This window comes from Cryptotermes secundus, unplaced genomic scaffold (genome assembly GCF_002891405.2).
Source record: "Cryptotermes secundus unplaced genomic scaffold, Csec_1.0 scaffold938, whole genome shotgun sequence".
In the NCBI taxonomy this organism is placed as follows: domain Eukaryota; kingdom Metazoa; phylum Arthropoda; class Insecta; order Blattodea; family Kalotermitidae; genus Cryptotermes; species Cryptotermes secundus.
The window spans coordinates 499,397-515,110 of NW_019737398.1; the positions used below are offsets into that span (position 1 = coordinate 499,397).

Here is a 15,714-nt window from a genome sequence, read left to right on the forward strand (position 1 = left end):
TGTTTTTTTCTTTGGGGGGGGGGAGCAAGTGAATATGTATGTTGATGAGTAGGTCTTGGAAACACTTTTTAAATTCTGGTCATCAGGGAGGTTACATATGTGTTATAGTAGTGTGTAAGTGACAATTGAATGACAGTGAATTGTAATGTAGAAATGCACAACTTCAGTTTGGATAGTTGTTCTGACCCTGCTTTAACTGGGGACCTTCTGAATGCAAAGCAGGACTGCTGACTGATACACAGTGGTATTTGGCCATTTTTTCTTGATTGTCTTACATTGTTGTCAGTAAAGTTTTCCCTCTGCTTAACTAATTAAGCACTATGCCTTGGAGGCGTATGGGAGAGTGATGTATAGATTCGCTGCTTTTTGACCTCGACAATAGTTTGAGGTGAGTGGTCAGCTTCATGCTCTGGCCACTTTACCCCTGGTTCCTTTTGGACAGGAGGCTGGGTGGATCCCAGAACTGGTCTGGACCACATGGAGAAGAGAAAATTTACTTGGCCTTACTGAGACCCAAACTCCAACCCCTCAGCCATCCAGTCCATATCTAGTAGCTACACTAACTACACTATCCTGGCTCAGTATCACATCGTAGGATGACTGGTGAAGTGGAAAGGCTTTGGCAGTGGTCATGGCCTTAATTGAGGTACATTTGCCTAGTTGGACAGGAGAATGACGAAAAACTAAAGTCAGGTGTTGTGGCTGAGATTTGAACAAAGCACCTCTGGAATATGAGTCTAGAGTGTTGCCCCTACATCGGACACACAGCGGGCTTCCTTCAAGGACTGACTGCAAAAACAACCATTAGAATTAAATAGGAATCAGCTAAGGCGGTCGACAGGACTACTTACAGGGTGCAGTCACTTGGAAGGGTGTGTTTCAAATTGGACTAACCAACAACCCATTTTGAAAGATGTGTAGGCAAAGATGAAACAGCCACTCATGTCACATATGACTGTGAGGCCTTAGGTAATTTAAGATGTCAAAATCTGCGATGTGATATCATGGAACCAGGTGACTGCATACCTGCCACATGAAGCAAAGCCCTGCACTTCATTCAAAGTATAGGACTGTTATGGGACTAACTAGGAGGAGTCATGCTATAGATTGAAAATGGTTGTATTGTGAGGGCCTGTTTGGATCATTCCTTGTTCATTTATTTATACAGTCTTACTGCTATGTCAGTGTACTCCATATGTTTGGTTACTCTAGATTACAGCAGTAAAAAGTAAAGGTATCCCTGTAACAGGCCATGGAGGCCTGTAGGGTTGTGAGATGTTGTGGTTCCCACATTTTCTAGACAATCAGCTCATAGATGGCAGCAAGGTTGTCAGCCCTACGCACCTGCTGCCCTTTACCCCCAAGAATATTCCTGGTACTCATTTCTGTTAGAGGCTGAGTCAACCCCAGGGCCATAGTGCAGCTGGAAGGATTAGGTCAATTGAAAAAATCCAGTGACCTCATCGGGATTTGAACCCACGACCTTCCGGCTTGTAGCATGGGACCTCCACCAACTATGCCACTGTGTGCCCCAAAATTACAGCAATAGAAGTAGAAATTAGAGTTGTGAGATGTTAGAGGTTTTATATGAATCCTGATCTACGTTTCAGAAGCATATTTGCTGAGATCAAGCGTCTGCTCATGATGATGAAGTTGCATTCAACATCCCATCATGGATGAACGTCGTGTGGCAGATTACTTTGTTGTCGCAGGGTTGCCTGACCAGCCTGAGCCTCTAGGAGATTTGTCACGAGATGGGGCTCATCTTAAGGCAACCTTCAACCAAGCACCCATAACAGATGTGACTGTGATATTTCCTGGTTTGGGAGAAGATATTCCCCCAGGTTACCATATGATAGACACCACACCAACAGGTAAGGAATGTACATAGTACTGTTCAGTTGAACACCACATTTTAAACAGTTGCTTCAGCTGAATTTATAACAGGTGTTGGCACAGTTTGAAGGTGCAGGAGATGAAGATTCCGGCGACTATTCAGTTGACATTTCTGTTGGCAGCAGCATTTGATGGAGTACAGTTTTCTTCATGAATATCTCTTTTTATGTTTTTCATACTTCATTGCAATATTGTTTTATGAAACCAGTAAGCAGTACCAGATGCAGTTCTTGTACTGTAATGCTTTAAATGTTTGTACTCTGGAGATCGTACTATAGCTGAGTGAACCTACTAAAAATATGAATATAGCCTCAGATATTGTACTTCATCCTTTGGGGATAACTGTTTGAACTGTGCATGCCCCAGCTGAAAGTAAAATGATGTAAAAGGATAGCTTAGTAGTTATGTTTACCAAGTAACTTTAAAACCTTTACTGCCATGTTATCCACCACATTAGCAATGACAATTATAGAAGTATAGTTGTAAAAACAAAACCCAAGCCTAACCTTAGAGGGTCTGTGAATATTTATTTTTAATAATAAAATGAAAAAACTAGCCTTTTAAAAATGAAACCAGAAGTCTTACATTTCAAAAACACCACCAGAAGTCTAACCTTGTTGATGTGGAGGCAAATTGTAAGGTTGGTCTTAAGGTCTTGATTTGCAGAGAAATTTTGAAGGTTTGCAATGTGAATATAGCACCAAGAACAACTGGGGCAGTATTTCGTCAAATGACCTTCAAAGAATCACAGGTATAGATGCGATTGAAGTCTGTTCTTTACTCCAGACATTGATATATCGCACTTAATATCATCTGTTGTCAGAATTGTTGTACTCAGTTAACATCAAGACAATCTTTTCACTTGTGACAGTTTTAATGAATTCTTGCTGAGCCAGTCTTACCAGCTCATGGCTGCTGAAGGGTTGTGGTAGTGGATTTCTTAAGTTGGAAGGAACATTTCATTTTGATTTGTATTGGTGTGATATAACTTGTGCTTTACTTGAATCCCCAGTGAGGCTTTCATAATTTTCATAAGGGTAGTTCAAGGTACAAAACAAACAAACTCCGTGATTTCAGTCCGCAAGCGAACTATACTGACCGAGCAACCGCCGCTTCTCAGCGAAGTTTAGTGCCGACTTTTGCGGATAGAGGGTGTTGCGTGGTCAGCACAATAAATCCCCACGGCCATTAATTTCGGTTTTCTAGACCAGAGCCGCTATTTCCTTGAAATAGCTCCCCAGTTATCATCACGAGGCTGAGTGGACCCCATTCCAGACCCACCACTTCTCCGAAAAAATCAAGTAAACCCGGACCTCTGGATCTGTAGCCAGGAACCAAATAGTATACATAACACAAAGTATATATGTCATTAAAATCTACAACTTTTATTTGTAAAGTTGTTGATGTACTTAATATTTAATAAAATACAAGGAAAATTTTCTGGCCCAGTGGATTGTGATATCTGTAGTGTAATTAGATTTAACATGTTTGATGTTAATGGTAATAAATGAATGTCAGTACCAATGCAGTACGCATAATAACAAAGAATGAATTTGAAAACGTGTGTATACTTCACTAGAGCAGAGTTTTACCTTATGTTTTTGTGACAAGAACACAGATAATGAATACTGTTGCATGCTTCAAGGACATTTATGGCCTCAGTAGTTGTAAAAAAGTTGAAGTAGTCATTTGATCCTTTGCAGTAGGTCAAGGTTGGTTTCTACAAACAGAATAGCATGACATTAATTGTTTTTCCAAACTTCCTTGATAGATTTAAAACTCGTTTTTATTCAGCAGTAATTAAATTCTGAATATTTGATTGTGGGAGCAGAAGTCCACTGGATTGTATGAACAATAAATAGTCATAAGGCATATTGTCTCTGCTGCCTGTATGTAATCTGCTTATATTGCTTTTAGTTCACATCCTGCCCTCAGAATATGCAAGAGACTATTCTGTTTATGTGCTTTAAACCATTGTGTATTTGCACTAATACCAAAATATTTTGGTCCAGGTTTGGAAGCAGATCTGAATCATGGGAGCCTAAGGAGCCCTCAAGTTTACCTCTGTTATCGCAGAGGTCGAGACCGGCTACCCCTTGTTGACATTGGGTAAGATATTAGTATTCAAAGTTGCAATGTAATAATTATGAATCACAGAATAATTTGCTGATGTAAACAGCAACACAGCATACTTTGTAACACTGATGCGGTGCCTGTCTGCAAGGTTTGTGCCATTGCCTTCAATCCGAGATTCTTCCTGCCATTCTGGATATAACATTCACACACATGGAGCATCATGCCAGTCTGTATCTCCAGGCAATCCAAAACCAATTTCAGCATTTCATGAACCCTGGCTCTACCTGCACCAAAGTGCATGCTTGCTAAGTTTCATTTTTATCGGCAAATTATTGCATGATTTATAATTAATAATTTTGAACCTTGTCTGAGTGAATCACCCTGTAGATCTCCTACATTGTTGTGGTTATGCTGTTGTATGATGCATATTCTACTCAGACTGATATATAATTTTCATTTTCTTTCTTAGTTTATTTATTGACACTGCACAGCTCATGCACTTACAAATGTTAGCAAATTATGAATGATGAAGAGGATGTGGAAGGATGTGATTGAGCATTCAGTACTTCAAGCTCTGTTGTAGCATTTGCGTGGAGAAACTGAGAATAATAATAAATAATTTCAAAATTATGGTCTTCTGTTATCATGGTAATCCCATTTTTGGTACCACTTATTGCTTGTATCAGTGGGCTTAAATTAATTATGGTGATAACTAGAGGTAGGATTTTTATATAAATACATATTTATTTCTTAGTATGTAGGTGCTCAAAAAGTAAAAATCTCCATGAATTGCAGTATTAGCATTGCTACAGTTGAATTTTATTCTACATATTTTGGCATTTCCTACATATGTTATATAAAATTACATATTTTGTAATAGTTTTGTTTTACTTGCATTTTAAACTGGAAAGTGCCTAATTTTGTGTGTGTATCTTAGCTTAACAACTTACTAATAGTCTCCTTCACCCTTCCAAAAGACTTTTTCTGAAACGATGGGGAAATCCAAAAGGAGATGTCTCTTTTGTAAAGCAAAGTATACTACAACATCTGTGCATTGGGGATTTTTCTAAGAATTCAAATGGTGTTCCCTTGTATTGCAGTTAAAATCCCCTCCCCTCTCACCAAACATACTTGTCGACACCTAGCAACCTGCGTTCCTGTCCTGAAATTTGTTATGGTGATTTTAGTTTTGTGTGAGAAGATCATTGAGTTATTTCTTTATTGAAGATATTCCCGTATTACTTATTGTGTCGACGGTGGTAATATAAGCAATTAAATCTTGTCAGATACTTAATGGAGATTTTGTAGACAGATCCTGAGAAAATTTCTTTGTTAAAATGTGCACCAGCGACATCTTATCATGTAGAAAGATCTCAGCCTTCAGACAGTTCTGTCAGACAAGAGATAATCAGTGACCCCAGAAAATATGGAAAAGATTCTAATTGTGTGTTGTGCATCAAACAATCAACGATCGTGCCAAACGGTTGTAAATAAAGATTGTTTGCAAAACTAAATCTTACTTTTATGTGATGTTACAAATTTTAATGGATCCAAATATTTTGCCACATATTTCAGAGATTGTAACATAATTATGTACATATTTTGCATGATGATTCATTCATTCATCAGTAATCTGTCAGATGACAGGTCCACAGTCTCTTCCAAAACAGTTCCTTCACTTAATGCTATCTAGAGTGTTCTCCTTCAAATGAGAATATCCTCTTCTGTCCCCAAGGTCATCCAGCATCTTCTTACATCTTCCTCGTCTTCTGGTCACTTCTATCCGCTCATCTATCTTTCCTTCAATAACTTCTTTTAGAAGGCAGTTACCGCGTAAGATATGACCAATCCAATTAGCCTTTCGTTTTCTTATTTTGTGTAGGATATTCCTCTGCTCACTGACTCTAAATAACACTTCTTCATTTCTCACATCATAATAATCACATCACATAATTGGTCCAACTGATCTTCTCCATCCTTCTCCAACACCACATTTCGAAGCTTTCCAGGTGTTTCTGATCTACTGCCCTAAGTGTCCAAGTTTCAGCCCCATACAAAGCCATGCTCGAAATGTAGCATTTCACTAGTTTCTTTCTCAAATTTAAGTCCAATTGCTGGTAAAAAGATTCTTCTTGCTAAATGCAGTTTTTGCCATGGCAATCCTAGATTTAATTTCACAAGTACACCTTCCATCATCTGTTAACAAGCTACCCAAATATTTAAAACATTTCACATTCTCCAGTTGTTTTTGATCTATCTTTATTGTGACTGGGGTTGGTTGTCTCGAAATTTTCATTACTTTTGTTTTTCCACATTCATTTCCATGCCATAACACCTTCCAATTTTGATTAGTCTATAAATCATACCCTGTAGCACAGTTTCTTCCTTAGCCATTAACACAAGGTCATCTGCATATTTCACAGTTTGAATAATTTGCCCTCCTAATTTGAAGTCTCCAAGCCCATCCAGAGCTTCCTTGGTAAGGTATTCGCTGTGCACGTTGAACAAAATTGGTGATAAACAGCATCCTTATCGAACTCCTCTTCCAATCTTCACACTTCTTGTCTCCCCTCTGTCCATTCACACTCTAACTTTCTGATTCATGTACAGTTTACTAATGAATCTTCTTTCACGCCAGTTGATACCTGTTTCCTTTAGGATCTGCATTAATTTGGTCCAATTTACATGGTCAAATGCCTTCTGCCCGTCTATAAAGCAAGGACACAGTTCTTCATCTATCTCCAAAGTTCGTTCTGCTATAATTCTCATCATCCCAATTGCAACCCTCGTTCCGTTTCCTCTTCTAAATCCAAACTGATCCTCTCCAAGTATATCCTCTATTTTCCTTTTGATTCTTCTTTTAAGTATCTTTGCTATTATCTTTGCTGTATGTGCAATAAGGCTTATTGTGCGATGGTCACTGCATTTTGTAGCTTTTGTCTTTTTCTTTAAGGCAATCATTGTGCACCATATGACCTTGCAGGTTGCGTGTGGCCAAAATGCTGTAAGTTGAACAGGTTAGGACTAAAAGATAAGTTTCGCGCCCATACAAAACAGTGCATATACTTTTAGTTTTTTTTTTTTTTTTTTTATATTATAAATTTTACACACTTAGGTAGGAGATGGGGAGAGAACAGATTTTCCAGTGAACAGCAACAGCAGCAAAGTGTGATGATGCTTGATATATGTGCAGGGTGATGTATGAGGGGAAAGAAAGAATCATGTCAGACTCTGAAGTGGTTGAAACTACACCTGGAGGACGTGTTGCCAATGTAAACAACTCAGCAGCCAAAACGTTTGTCACATACCGACGTGCTCCTACCACCATGCCATGCAACGAACTTGTCGTGACAGACATCTGTGTGATCCTCGCCAGTAAAGGGGAGACTCCGCCACATGCCTTCTGCAGGATATCAAAGAACCTGAACAAAGGAATGGTATGTGCATTGTGTACTGGCTATCTGAGAAGGGCCGGGAAATTCTGGGGGGCCTGTTCATCCAGGCTTGTTCAGATTTCATTCTGGTGCCTTAATTGTTAAACTGATGTGCCTGAGTTCGGTAATAGTATTTTATCAGGGTGTATTGAATTCAGTTTTTAATATGTGTGAAGATGTATTGCGAAATTAATCCTTGTGTTGGTATAGTTCACTTGTGGACTAAAACCACAAAGTTTTTTTTTTTTTGTTTGTGTGTATGGGGGAGGGGGGGTTGTGTAAAAGAAAGTAATGTGAGAGTGAGGTGAAAACTCCAATGTTATCATGATGCTATCGTGGCAAGGAATTGTCACGCATTAACAGATGCATGAATATAAGTTATGTGTTATTTCATGAATGATGAGTAGTTTTTTGTTTCAGTGTATTGTGTCTATTCTGCGATTGTTCATAATACTGTCATGTGTAGGGTGATACGTGTGACAGGAATGACGGCTTCTAGTTCACATGATTGGATTTATTAGCACTTTGGTTACAACCTCTCTTAATCACACTTAAATACAGGAAATACAGTGCTATCACTGAGTTACACACTTTCCATTTCACTGATACACAAGCACTAGGATTCTCCCATCTTCACTAGTCATCTCCTGGCAACAGATCTCTACAGAAAGTAACACAGTCTCACTGAGTCACACACTCCAAATATTACACATAATTAAAGCTTTCAAATCACATGCTCCATTTTTGTCCCTGTACTCTCAACTGCTGAACCCTCCTGGACTTTGTCACTGTCACTTAAAAACTGAAACCTGTTATATTTGTAGTTGTCATTATATAGCCTCAGCATCGACCATGCATAAAACAGCCTCTCTTGTTGAAACCTGTTTATTGAACCATTACATAGCAGTGGTCGCAGCATGGACCCCACTGAAAGCCATTCACATGATAGCTATCTCGCCACCCCATCGGTTTGCTGACTATTGCCTAGCAACAAGCTATAAACATTTGTCCTGTTGTTGAGTTTGCTTACATGAAGAGATGTTTATCGTGCTATTGGCTATATATACACGTTATAATACTTTTATGTGGATGTGTTTTGTGTAGTGTACTATATGTACGAAACGGTTTATGAGTGACTACTTGTGTCTCTTATTTGTAGGAGATGGTGTCAGATGTCAGTGTTGATGTATTATTCAGTAACATGTAGGACCTGAACAGAGTACAGGAGTAACTGGAAAGTTAAGAGTATGAAAGTTTGTATGACGGATGATGAGACTTCCTTTCAATTCTCAACTATTGTGTATATAATTCAGTTTTGTGATTGGTTGTGGATGTGAATCTTCTCTTCCAGTTTTAGTTTATGTACCGCTGAAGGACCGCCTCTTTGTTCTAGTGGTCAGAGTTCTTGGCTATAGATCCAGAGGTCTGGGTTCGATTCCTGGCTCTACCAGATTTTCTGAAAAGTAGTGGGTTTAGAATGGGGTCCACTGAGCCTCCTGAGGATAATTGAGGAGGTAATTCAAGGAAATAGCAGCTGCAGTCTATAAAATCGAAATTACCAGCCGTGGGGATTCGTTGTGGTGACCACACAACACCCTCTATCTGTTAAAGTTGGCACTAATTTTGCCAACAAGCAACGGTTGCTCATAGTTTGCTTGTGAACTAAAACCACAGAATTCGTTTTTGGTTGTTTGTGGATGTGAATTCAGTTCATATCAATATAAAATGTCCATATGTAATGTACTCCCAATTAGCCATTCTACTGTAAGGGAAAAGATACATATGTAATCAGATGGCATGGATAACTGAAGGTGTAGCATGATTTGTTCTCTCTGTGTCCCAGATTACCTAACATTGAGGTACTGCGGCCATAAACACAATGGCAAAGTAAATTAAATTTTAATAAATTAAAGTAAGTAAGAAGTAACATAAGAATTTATTGCAATATTCTGAGCTGTAAAAATGGATCCTTGTAACTCTGTCATTCAATAATAATGTTGTTTTATTTATTTGTAAACAAATATGTACAAATGTGTTTGTAAACAAATAAATAAAATAAATTGTATATTGTATAAATTCTTATGTTACTTGTTACTTAAGCACATACATTACTGTACCACCTAAACCTACTTTGGCTTTTACTGTATTTGTTTTATGAAATAATGTGTATCTTGAAAATTGTGGGACTCATAAAATGTACGTTGTGAGTTTAAGTTCTAAGGTCTCCGATTTTTTTTCTCACACAATAATCATACAAAAAATTTGAAACTTCTGTCACTTTTCAACGTAATCTCCCTGCAGCCGTACACATTTTTCACAACGTCGACGCCATGATTCCATGGCCGCTGCGAACGCTTCTGTAGGAGTCTGTTTTGACCACTGGAAAATTGCTGATGCAATAGCGGATTGAAAAACGGCATCCATGTCTCATCCATTGTCACAGTTGAGGAAAAGAAAATCCCATTCATGCCTTCATCATTGCCATGCGTGCAGCCTTGTGGTCATCCGCCAAAATTCGTGGAACCCACCTGGAGGACACTTTCCGCATTCGCAGGTCTTCATGCAGGATTTTGTGCACAGATCCCACGGAAATGCCAACTTTGGGGGCGATGTTTTCCACACTCAATCGGCGATCCTCCAAAACAACTTTCTCAACTCGCTCGACCATGTTGTCAGACCGGCTGGTGCGAGGCCGAGATTGTTTTGGTTCGTTGTCACACGACGTTCGGCCTTCTTTGAACTGTCGCGCCCACGAACGCACATTTTTCACATTCATGACACCATCACCACACGTCTCACTCAACTGGCGATGAATTTCAATGGGTGTCGCACCACGCAAGTGGAGAAAACGAATGATTACTCGCTGTTCTTGTAACGAAAACGTCGCCATTTTAAGTATCAAAAACACTCCTCACAATCGCCACTACCACTAGAGTTCTGTGTGCCGTAGAGTTCTGCCATCTCTGTCACGCATTCACAAAGAGTGCACACGTATTTTAAACAAAACCGCATGTGTCTATCTGCTCCCAGTCCTGAGGAAAAAAATCGGAGACCTTAGAACTTGAACGCCCCTCGTATTGAATGTGAAAGTTTTATTCTTCTTTACATCATTCATGGGAGATAAGAGATACGCGTTCAGAGTTTTGTCCGGAAGACTTACATGTAGCCGGGAGAATTAATATTAAAATGGACCTTGAAAAAGTAATATGGGATGGTGTGGACTGGTTTCATTTGGCTTAGCATAGAGACCATTGCCAGGCTCACATGAACATGGTAGTAAACCTTTGTGTTCCACAAAATGCGGATGAATTTCTTGACTAGCTGAACAACTGTTAACTTTTCTGTAAAGACTGTGCTACATGGAAGATATTAAAATTATAAGGAAGTTGTATAGTTTATTTGGTTTGTATTGCAGGTGGGGTCTGATGTGTTTCTCTGTTACAAGAAGTCTATGAATCGTGCTAACCTGATACCTTATAAGCCAGGTGAGTGTTGCACTGCAGACCAGATTACTGGAGAAGTTGTAATTTTATGTCATCAGACTGTGACGCTGTTGAGCTCATGTAGTGTTGTTAACACATTCAGTGCCAGTCCTGTCACCTGATGGGTGTAACTTCACTGTGTGCCCCCCAAGGGACAGGCCATTACCACTGTGTATGTAAATGTCGTTTTCTTCTACTCATGCAGATGTCATTCAAATTCACTGTAACTTTTTGAATATCAAAAGAGTGTAAATGTACACTTCTTGTCATTTGTTTTTTCATATCTTCTCTTTCAGTTCTGTTTCAAATAGAGTAAATTCAAAATTCATGAAAAAGTGGTTAGCCCAGCTGGTAAAATCTCTGTATAGAGGCATGGCAGTGAATGTGTTAAGGTAGTCAAATGGAGCTGGGTGTGAAGGACTTGATATATAGCTTGACTAGGGCAGAAAGTGGTCATTTTGGAGAACAAAAAATAGATAGAAGGTTGAAACTACAGTGGATTCTTGTTACATTGTAATTCACATATTTAAAACTAATGTACCTTTTGATCTCCAACTGAAAATCTATACACAGTGTCCTTGAATTTCAGTTACTTTATGGTGTCATAGAGTTTGCTATTACATAGACAGGTCTCATATTCTGTGTACTGCATTTTGAATATTAGGATGTGTTAGTATGACTGATTTGTCTTTCATTCATTTTCATTACTTTAATTACTGGGGATTTCACAGAAACTGCCAAGGTGTCTACCCAATATATAATAGTGGCATTTCATTCTAAGCACATTAAAGAAATGGTTTGCGATATATAAATAGAATTGTCCATGTACTTAACTGATTAAACAGAATTCCATGAAGACTTATGGGGGAGCAGAGGTATAAAGCTATGTATTCTTAACCTCAGTACAGGATGGAGATGAATGGTCAGTTTCGTGCTTTACTCCAAGGGAAAGAGCCCCTGTGTCTATCGGATAAGAGGCTGGGTAGGCCACAGAGCCAGTCATATGCTGTACAGAAAACAAGTCTCTTGCTGCTACCAAAAATCAAACCCTGCTTTCTTGGCTGTCCAGCCCGTATCCCATTGATATACCAACTGAGTTATCCTGTCACCAGATCAGATTGCTGTGTAACGATGATGGAGCTGACTCAGTTTGTGTTTAGTGACAGACTTTTGGGATGGTGGTGGTGGTGGTGGTGGTGGTGGTAGTAGTAGTGGTGAACCATTGAGTCATACTAACAGAGAGTTAGTTAAGAAATTTTGAAAATTTTGATTATGCTTTCAGGAATCTTGGCTCGTTACCCCCATAGTGACTATTCAAATTTCCCCCTGCCTCCTACAGTGCCAATGTTTTGTTTACCGATGGGCTCGACAATTGAGTGCTGGCCTGCTACTGCCATGCAGCCAAGACCTGTCTTCTCAACATTTGTACTCACCGTATCAGATGCTGCAGAAAAGGTTTGTTCTTATTAAAATACAGTTAACATACAGCACTGCTTTCTTAGTGAAAATGCATTTGCACACATATAACAGTAGTTCACACAGTTTGTGGAATGAATATCCATGAAATCTGATATTGGGGGTTTTACTAAAGTTCATCAACAGTCAAATTTTGGTTAAAGTCAGCTGAAAATACTGGACACTGTACTTAAAAATGTGTATGCATTTCTGTGCTTATCATGAGGCTAAGTTCTTAAATGTTTTGAAGTAAAGGTGTAGGGAAAATGAAGCACATATTATCTGAACTATGCTTTTTGAATAAGTCTTACAGCTCCTGGATAATCAAACAAGTGTTGTTATGCTATGCATGCATTTCCTAACTTATATATTCAAGAATCAATAATGGTTTTCGGAACACATGCAGAGATTTCCAGAATCCCTTATTCTGTAATATAATTAAACAGCTTCCTCCTGTGCACAGTCACTATACGCCCGACCTGCTCTGGCTCTTCACATGTATATGTACTTATATTTAATTAAAATGTGTTTTTACTTAAGTACTTTTTGAGCCTCCCTGAACAAGTGCTTGAAATATATGAGCATGTGTAAATAAATACTGAATCCTGGGTATTAGCTCATAATTTCTAATCATCTGCTAGACAAGCCTGTTAATGTATACCATATAATTTTGGAGTGTGGTTCTTCTATTCTTTAGGTATATGGCTCAGCAGTGACGTTTTATGAGCGAATTCCAACTGGCAGCCTTACAGCAGAACAGTGCCATGAACTTCAGATAAACCAGTCAGCTGACGATGAGAAGAAGACAGTGAACATCAACAAGTGCATTTGCCTGCTCTCTCATTGGCCATTTTTTGACACATTTGAGAAATTTCTCATGTTTCTGTATGAGATGGCATGCTCTGGATCCCACAGTGTGCCCATTGAAAGGTGAAATCTTGTACATTTTATAATATAACCTACCCCCCAGCATAACTGGAGTGGGGCATGCTGGGAAAGAGTCCATATCATCATGAAATTCTGTAACACAAGTTCAGTATGATCTGAATTTTCTAAAATAATTATTTTTGGAAGAGTAGAGTTTTCACAAAATTTGTTGTAGTTTTGCATTTTGTGTTTAAAGAAATTGTAATATTTATTTTAAATTTCCATAAGGACAAATATATGGTCCAAATTGTGAACTGTATGGTGATGTTTTATAATTTACATGTGGGAGAAATTTTGTGACCAGAATGTTCCTAACATGGGGTGCATTGTAATTCATACTTTGTGGGGCCAATTGCCAACGGTAAATCGCATTTAAATACAAGTTCTGTATTGACACTGTCTGTGTCCTTACCTGTTGTATACTGTGTTTTGACTTTGTCAAATTTTAGCTCTGTTGTATTAGCATAATTCGTGTTTTCAGACATATCTCACATTTCCTCGAGAATGTGCCATTTCCGTCCCCACAGCGGCCCCGCATCTTGGTCCAGCTGTCAGCTACAGAGCGAGTTGTGCTGACCCAACCAGAAGACCTTCCGCTGCCAAGAAGGTAAGTGAACATGTCATATCTACCTACCATTCTGTAAATAGTAACTTGAAAGAAACATATAACATTGTAATACTGGCTATGGCTGTTACAGATTCCAGTTTTGCATAACTTTACAGCTGTTGAAGTTCTGAAGAGCAATTATGACATGTGTTTCAGTGGTGCAAGTTTCCGAGACTTGCTGATGAGTCTGGGTGCTGATAACTGTCTAATGATTATGCTGTTGGCTCTGACTGAACAGAAGCTGCTTGTCCATTCGTTGCGTCCAGATGTGCTGACAGCAGTAGCTGAGGCTGTGTCTATGGTATGTTGTTTGTTTTTACAAGCTCTGTCAAATGTCTCATGGTTCTTCTTCTGGCTCTGGCTGAACAGAAGTTGTGTATCCATTTGCTGCACTCAGATATGCCGACAGCAGTGGTTGAGTCTATGTGTATGATATTTTCCCTGCCTCAGATATCTCATCAGATTATTATTTTGTAGCCTATACAGTGTGGAAGTAAATATCTATTGACGTCTCTACCTGGGTGGGTTTCCTTGCTGTAAATTCTCCTACAGTCTTGTATGACCTTCCTGGAACTCATATGAGCATGAGAGTTGAGCTTTGAGTTTAAAGATTACAGTCATCCAGAGCATCATATCATGTTGTCTGGTAGGCCGTTGCGTTTCCAAAGACTGTGCTGTCTTATGTCTTCAGTGCAGAAGCCTATCCTTATTCTTGTACCCTGAAGTTGGAAGCAGTTCATTTGTCTGAAAGATTGGTAAACTGTTAAATTACATGGTGTCACATCCTAGAAAGCAGTAATCTTCATGGTCACTGTGAGAACCTCTTATCTAGCAACATTTTGATGGTAATAAGGTGGCTTCCTGCTACTGTGAATCTTACACTGAATATTAGTGTTTTGTATGATACGCTAGATTTGAAAAGGAGCCAGGATAGCGTAGTTGGTATACTGACTAGCTACAGGCTGAACAGCTGAGAGGTCGGAGTTTGAGTCCCAGTAGGGTCAAGAATCTTCTCTTCTCCACAGCATCCAGACCAGCTCTGTGGCCCAACCAACCATCTAACCCGTGGGTACCAGGGCCTCTTTCTCTGGGGTGTGAAGTTGACCACTCACCTTCAGTCAGTGCTGAGGTCAAGAAAATGTGGAGCATACATCCACTCCCCCATACACATTCATATCATAGTGCTTAATAGTTAAGCACAGGGACAACGTTTGCTAGATTTGAAAGCTTGTAGTTTTTTGAGTGGTATCAGTACCTAATGGCTCTAGAAGGATGACTTGTTGGGTGTTATAAAGTTAAAAAAAATGTAAAGTTGACCACACCATTAAGACGTGGGGGAGTGGAGGTATACCCCCACCATTCTTGACCTTGGTACTATATGAAGTTGAGTGGTTCGCTTCATTCTGCTTTACACCCCTAGGGAAAGAGCCCCCCAGTACCCTTTCAGTAGGAGGCTGGGTGGGCTCCAGAGCTGGCATTTGCACTGTTGAGTAAAGAAAAGTCTCTTACAAGTGCCAGGAATCAAACCCCAGATGTCCTGCCCAGAGCTAGTTGCTATCCCAACTCCTCTTCCTGAGTATTATGGGGGGGGGTATTTTAAATTGAAGCAGAACAGTATTTATAAAATACCAAAGTTTCTACACTTGTCTGTGTGTTATGGCAGCTAGGAAAGTCATTATGTCTTTACAAAGGATAGTGTTTTAGACACTACTGGGCATCCTGTTAGAATAGCACTGAAAGAGAACAAAATCACTTTAATAAACTACCATATTTCATCAATATTTTTTCTGGTCCCAGCCAAAGCCCAGTATCAACAAACTTTTTTTTTTTTTTTTTT

At 39.2% G+C, this 15,714-nt stretch overlaps 1 protein-coding gene across 8 annotated transcripts in view; it reads left to right on the top strand.

Moving 5' to 3' along the window:
- The window catches only part of LOC111870381 (DENN domain-containing protein Crag), a 78,355-nt gene that overhangs the window by 7,470 nt on the left and 55,171 nt on the right, over window positions 1-15,714 (top strand). For all 8 annotated transcript variants that reach the window (XR_002843840.2, XM_023862622.2, XM_023862623.2 and 5 more), the window contains exons 2-9: window positions 1,611-1,874; window positions 3,909-4,005; window positions 7,166-7,409; window positions 10,822-10,891; window positions 12,171-12,343; window positions 13,041-13,273; window positions 13,752-13,877; window positions 14,034-14,178. Coding sequence is in view for 7 of the 8 variants with exons in the window: in XM_023862622.2 (XP_023718390.1) it covers window positions 1,673-1,874; window positions 3,909-4,005; window positions 7,166-7,409; window positions 10,822-10,891; window positions 12,171-12,343; window positions 13,041-13,273; window positions 13,752-13,877; window positions 14,034-14,178 (1,290 nt within the window). In the remaining variant the exon portion in view is untranslated. The remainder of the gene's footprint in view (window positions 1-1,610; window positions 1,875-3,908; window positions 4,006-7,165; window positions 7,410-10,821; window positions 10,892-12,170; window positions 12,344-13,040; window positions 13,274-13,751; window positions 13,878-14,033; window positions 14,179-15,714) is intronic.